The sequence below is a fragment of the Aegilops tauschii genome, chromosome 7 (genome assembly GCF_002575655.3).
Source record: "Aegilops tauschii subsp. strangulata cultivar AL8/78 chromosome 7, Aet v6.0, whole genome shotgun sequence".
NCBI lineage: Eukaryota > Viridiplantae > Streptophyta > Magnoliopsida > Poales > Poaceae > Aegilops > Aegilops tauschii.
In genome coordinates this window covers 639,160,344-639,167,044 of record NC_053041.3, presented here as the reverse complement: position 1 = coordinate 639,167,044, position 6,701 = coordinate 639,160,344, and the positions used below count along the sequence as shown (strand labels likewise).

Here is a 6,701-nt window from a genome sequence, read left to right as displayed (position 1 = left end):
AATAAGCTTATTGAACACACTCAATCAGATTACTTCAAAGGCCTAACAAATAGATTGAAGGTTGTCCTGTCCAAAATGATTATGGAGGAACAAAGTATGTTTGTTCAAGGAATAGCAAAATCCAATGTTCACAATTAAACTATACATGATGAAGGCCCATAAGACGGTGGTTTAGATTTTCCTCGATCTGATGATGAGGGCACTTGGTTTCTCAGATAGGTTGATCTTGATGATTATGATGTGTGGTACCCCGGCTAGGTTATTATCAAATTGAATGGAGGGTAGTCTGTCATTCTTACACTATCAAGAAGGCTCTGGCAAGGAGACCCACAATCCCCCTATTTGTTTTATTTTTTGTGTTGCGGATTTTTTGGCGTTGCTCATGAATGCTCAAAGATGAAGAGATCAATGGTGTATCTTTTGGGAGCACTGGCCCCCATGTAGCACATCTTATTTTTGCAAATGATAGTGTAGTATTTCTTCAAGTGTCAAATGCCAACTCTGTGGCCTTAAATACATCCTCTTTGACTACGAGTGGGCCCCATGACAAATGGGTAAATCTTCAAAAAGCCACGGCTTTCTTTGGAAAGGGAAGCAAATAGGAGGACAAAGTTGCTATATAGAGTATATTTTTGCACTGATCCATAGGCATTGAGCGAGCATTATTTGGGGCTCCCAACCATGGTGGGTAGGTCAAAGGAAGCAAATTTTAAACATGTTAGAGAAAGCTCAAATGGCAAAGTGGTTGGATAGGAAGGACATGGTATCTCAAAGGCGGGAATTGAGGTGGTAGTAAAATCAGTGCTACAAGCAACACCTACTTACACCATGAGTTGCTTTCAACACCTACAAGCAACCCTACATCCTGTATCTGATTTTAATTCATGGTGGAGCACCTTGTTTAAGGGGTTTACGGTGGAGATGAAGTATAAGGCTATCGAGAGTACTGTTTATGTGAGTATATGCGAATGACAACCCCTAGCCTTTCCTTATATAGCTGTCGAGGGCTAGAGTTTACAAAGAATCCAACAGATCCCATACCTCTGCACCTTAGCTTGCCTGCCTAGATGCTCTCCTGGTCCTTATCCGGGCTCCTCAGCTGCCCTCCAGCATCGATCCTCCACTTGGCGTCTTGGGCCCTGAGGCAGGCCTACTCCCGGGCTTCCCACTTAGAGTACACCCCTAGTGTATTGCACCTTCAGTATCCCCCGAGCGTCTCTGGAGATGGAGTTATGCTTAGCTTCAAGAACGAGAACACAGGAAGCCTCCTTTTGTCTTGTTGGCTATTCAGACAAGGGACTTGTGACCTCGCTAGGAAGCCTTCTGATTCAACACAGACTCAGGGGTGGGCGTAACCAAGTAAGAGCAAGCAGATGCATGACGATGATCCATTGGTTCAGGCCAACATACATTGTGTTTTTCACCTATTTGTTGCAGTTAATGAGTATGTGTTGTATATCTACAATTTTTTGTATAGACATGCTCGCATGTTGCGACATTTTCATGAGGTTTCTCAAAAGAAAATGGAATTATTTTCAATGGATAGATTTTAGGAGGAAATGAGTCAGCTCGCACTAGCGCAGATCCCCCTCGTTTGTCTTCTTCTCTCTTTACCATATCCATTTGTGTTATTTCCACCACATGCAGACCCACCCTTTGTTCCCCTTTCTCTATGACAATGTGTTGGGCTAGCACCGCCACCCAAGGATGCTGCGACTCTCCGACCATCATTGCTACAAGACAACCATATATGCTGAAAGAGGAGCACTATGCTACATTATCCAAGGCACACGGCGTTTCATGGCTGTGAGTGTGTTCGTCAGTGCTGCATCCCGATAGCCGATGTTTTAAGGCAGTGCTCGCTCGTGGTGTTTGTGAACACATACCCTCGTGCTATAACCATCTTCTCATCTGTGCTACAAATGTGGCCGATGTTGCTAGGGGTAGAGGCTGTCGCAACAATTCCTAAGTTGCATAGATCGCAGTAGTGCAACCACAGGTTCTCGCTGCGTGTTTTTTATCCGACGACCAGTGCCACAAGCCACGGCCCATAAGACAAAGGGGTGATGGTTGTGGTCGCATCAACTACCTTGGATGTAAGACAATGTTGCAAGGACGACGCCTCGCTGGCGCACTGTGATAACGCTTGCAGGATACGTAGGAAACATCAGAGATGCTCCAGGGCACGGATGTCGGGTGTTGTGATGGGTTGACGTAATAGTCTATTGCGAATGGGGGAGGGGTGGAGGATACACAGGTTTTGTGGAGGCTATGGAGTAAGATGGGTTCCACTCTCTCTACTCTCGTGTAGTGTGATTCAATGCTCCACGTGTCAGATCCGATGGCTGTGAGCCGACTAATTTTGTTGACACATAAAACATGCCAAAAAATGTACGGAGATGTTTCTAGCGATTGCATGTTTCTTATTACAGTTCATACATCTCCCATGCTGCAACACAGTGCCAGAGCTCGCGTTTTATACGCGGCTAGTGACAAAACAAATTAGGTGGAATTTGATTAAAATCAGGTGGGTAAGGTGGCCAGGATGGTCCGACTGACGCATAGCACCGCCCGACCACGTTAATGGTAAGAAAATATGTGCAATTTCAGTCCAATATATCATTATACTAATGATGACAAAAAAAACCCAGCATGGACAGAGGTAACAAGTTTCAGTCCAATATTAGTATACAAATGATACCAAAAATCCAGCATGCACAGAGCTAACCAGCTTCAGTCCAAGATCAGAATACTAATGATGACGAAAAACCAGCCGTGATATTGACAGAAAAACCAGTATGGAGTACTTACCAACCGAGCTTTAAGCCGCAATGCTCCCCCGCATGGGCGGCACCCCTTGGACTGGCTTCATCTCGTTCCCCTCCATCTGGCAGATGAGACCGCTATGATTAAAATGTCCAAGGACATAACCAATCACGTAATTCTTGCACAGACACATCAAGTAATTAATTAAAGATTGTCAGTAACTTCAAATCATTAGGCACTGGTTAACTTCAAATCACTAGTAGCAGTGAGGCGAGTTTGCGCGGCTGACCATCTTGTCGTCGGAAAAAGCGTTTGCACGCGGGGTGGGGGCACTAGCACGGCTCACCATCTTGTCGTCGGAGACAGCATGAGCACGTGGGGCCCCTGGCGCCGGGAGCGCAAGCACCTTCAAGGGGCCTTCCCGGGACTCCCGGGATTCAAGCTCCTCTCTGGTGGCCGCTGGGGGCAGAGTTTTCTGCTTCTGCTGGCATCTCCTGGACTTGCGCTTGCGAACCACCGGCACAGGCGCCTGTTGCGCAAGCACCTTCCCTTTCCCCTGGACGACGGTGGCCGCAGGGGTGAGGGCGGATGCGGCAAGGCTCTGCTCCTCGTGGTTAGCGGTGGATATGGCGTGGACGTCCGAGCTAGACATCGCGATGGATCGGTCGAGCAGACGCGCAGTGTGGGTCGACGAGAGCAGGATGAGAAGAATGTGAGCGAGCAGCAGAGGAGCCGAAGCGTGCGTTGCCCTTTATGAACTGAAATGGAAGGCAAGGGGCAAGGTGGGGACCGCGTGTGGAACTACAAATTTATTTAATTAATACTAGTATTTAATAGTAGATATCTTTGGTATATTTCTATTAAAAATTATTATATTTTTTGTATATCTCTGGTATAGTATTAAATATATATTGGGTATACTAGTATCTAATAGTAATATTCTTATATTTGGAACAAAGATATACTACTTTTTGACAGTGATATTCTTGTATTTTGGAACTGAGGAAATAGTATTTAATTATTGTATATCTTAAGTATAATATTAAATATATCTTTGGGATACTAGTATTTAATAGTCATTAGGAATAAGATATATCACTACTAAATAGTATTATTTCTACTACTAAATATTAGAACAGAGGTGATATTATTTTATAGCAATATTCTTATAATTTGGAACGGAGGTAATAGTATTTAATTGTAGAATATCTTCGGTATACTACTATTAAATATTCTTATGTTTTAGGTATATCTTTGGTATACTGTTAAATATATCTTTGGTATACTAGTATTTAATAGTAATATTCTTATATTTAGAAACAAAGATATACCTACTATTTGGTAGTGCATTTATTTGTTTTGGAGGGAGTACTATTACTAGTCATGATTTAGTTCCCTAGTCAATTAATGTAATACATGGAACTTTTTGATGAAAAATATATCATCTTATTATAGCCATGCATTAAGATATAGATACAGAATAAAATAAGTATGTTGGGAATCGTGAACCAACCTGTGGTTGGATGGTTAGAGGGACTGAGCGCTTGCATCTGTACTGTGTTCAAAAAAAATTACGTTGGTAATCACCTTGCTCCTATTTTAAACTGAATTTCTTTAAACTCGATTTATTGATAAGGAAAAAGATACCTGTAATTAATCATTTTTTAGATAGTAGTTGCCATTGTATTCAGAGTTCTCGGCAGTGCCAGAGTTCAAAACGGTCCTATTACATGTTTTTCACAACTCATGCCAACAACCTTCATTAGCTAAGATGTAGGCAATGCAATTCATCTCACTATGAACCCAAGTGATCTTGGACTCGATAAAAGTATGGAGCTTGCCCTTCACATCTTCAACCACCGGACAATTGGGTGATCCATCCTTCCCTTCAGAGTTGAGCTTCACCACCATCTTGCAGTCTGTCTCCAAGACGATCGTCTAGACTGCAACTTCCTTCTCTAGTGCAAGGACAAGCCAACATGCTTGTAACTCCACCACTCTAGGTTTAGCTAGAGAGGGTAAAAGCGCATGAGCCTACAATGAACTCCCTGGGATGGCCTCTCAGGACCGCCTCTCCTCCTCTGTCTTGATTATTGGCCCATACGCGGCCAGCATTGCCTTAGATCCGCCCATGCCCTGGCAGATGCCATCATTCCTGCCGCTGAGATACGACTTGTATGTCCTCCTATTGGTGTGCATGTGCCACTGCTCCACATGAAAGATAGTTTTTTCGGCCACCGATCTGCGTATTTACTAGTGTAACTCACATTGGTCCTCACAAGTCAGATCTTGTAGAAGCCTTGCACAATCAGACTACTACAGTTTAGAATATCACTGACCCTGAAGTGCTGACCGACCACTGTCCACGCGTCAGTGATGAGCATCATCACTGATGAGTCTTCCATGGTGCGTCAATGATGAGGTATTTTGAGCTCTACTACATGCTTATTAGAGACGGGTTTGAAATTTATCGATCAGTGATCACGTGTTCCGATGTCCAAAGTGAACGGATATTTGTCACGTACGGCTGCCACATTTGACCCGCCTAAGTTATTGTAGGAAAATTGTCGCTTTCATTTTCTCACCAGAAAGAGTTGTGTTGTACATGTTTTATATCTTCTCCATGTGAATTCCCTAACTCTCACCGCCGCTGGCGAGCCCCTGTCCTGTGAGATTGCACTATCCCCGGGCATGGATCCCTTCCAATGGCACACTTTATGAAGTCCCCGCGGCCACCTAGTCCGACCGCGGCTGCTCCCACGCCTTCCTGAGCGGCGCTCTCTTGTCGGGCATCACATCGAATGTCGCAGCATCATAGCCTCTGTCTGGCATCTATGGTTCCGTCAAATCCACACTGTCGTTGGACATCAGGTCTCGCACGCCATCATGTGAGGTGGTATACCCGATATACTCCTGCCTTGCTCTTTAGTCGTGATAGCGATTATGGTGGTGAACTTCGTTTCGTCTTACATTATAGAACTTCTAGGCTTTTCTGTGTGACTAACCTTCGTGCGGATGTAATTTTATAAGGTTAGTTCATGTATTTGGTTATAGAAATCTATAGGGGTTGATGTATTTCAACCAATTTTTTGTAGGGTTCGATGTATTTTAACTTATAGATTTTTTTGTAGCATTAGCTCTATCTTTGTAGAAATCTGTTAAATTTAGAGTTTAGTGCAACTATTCTGATGGTGTAGCACTACACACTTCTTAGTAGGCAGATGATGAAACTTGTTACCTTTACACACAACTAAGGCACGCCAGGATTTGACTACTATGTGTTGAAGAATAACTTAAGTTCATTAACTCATTCTAATGAAAGGAGTAATGTCTTTGATATAAAGAATAAGATTACTATCTGAGGTTTATATGTTCTTGAAAAAAGCAATTATGCCTTTTATTGATCTCTATGTAAGTTGAAAACTACATAACAACTATTGTGGTGAAACATATATCCATTTAGTTGCACTGCACACAATAAATATTTGCCATTTTTGCCATTAGTTGGAAGGGTGATACTCCAGAAAACGATGAACCTCATCTGGATCAACTTCGAGTGTTTTGTCCGTTGTAAACACACCAATGCTTAAGTCAAGTACTGGGTTAACTAATTTCTTATTACTTAAAGTTTTCTTGTATTTGATCTGAAATAATAGATCGATGAATAGTTTATGTCATGCCAGTTTTTGTTTTATGGAGTCTTATTTTCGTGGCACTACACAAATGAAGATGATGAGTGGTGCTACAAATTTACCTATTGGTGCAAGCACCGACTGGTTTCATCGGTAATTGCAACACTGGCCATTGGATTTGACATAGATTGGTGAGATAATTATTCTCATCATCTCCTTCCTATGGAGAGCCCATTAGTTTGCTAAGAGGCACGATACATAACCTACTCGAGATTATGAGTAGTTTAGGCATATTTAAATTTA

The 6,701-nt window shown here is 42.8% G+C and overlaps 1 protein-coding gene across 1 annotated transcript; it reads right to left on the bottom strand.

Annotated features, from left to right (window-relative positions):
- Positions 1 to 2,623: 2,623 nt before the first annotated feature.
- On the bottom strand, positions 2,624 to 3,492 carry LOC141026510 (uncharacterized). Its single transcript, XM_073503185.1, has 2 exons — positions 3,056 to 3,492; positions 2,624 to 2,887 (listed from the first exon to the last, which is right to left on the bottom strand). Exons 1-2 carry the CDS (start codon positions 3,416 to 3,418, stop codon positions 2,822 to 2,824), a joined length of 429 nt encoding a protein of 142 aa, XP_073359286.1. The 5' UTR covers positions 3,419 to 3,492; the 3' UTR covers positions 2,624 to 2,821.
- Positions 3,493 to 6,701: the final 3,209 nt, after the last annotated feature.

What these genes read in the sequence shown, in the direction of transcription:
- LOC141026510 (XM_073503185.1), bottom strand. Translation starts at nt 3,418, where the DNA reads ATGTCTAGCTCGGACGTCCACGCCATATCCACCGCTAACCACGAGGAG. An exon ending in CTTTTTCCGACGACAAGATG is followed by an intron (nt 2,888 to 3,055) that starts GTCAGCCGCGCA and finishes CTCATCTGCCAG; the next exon opens with ATGGAGGGGAACGAGATGAA.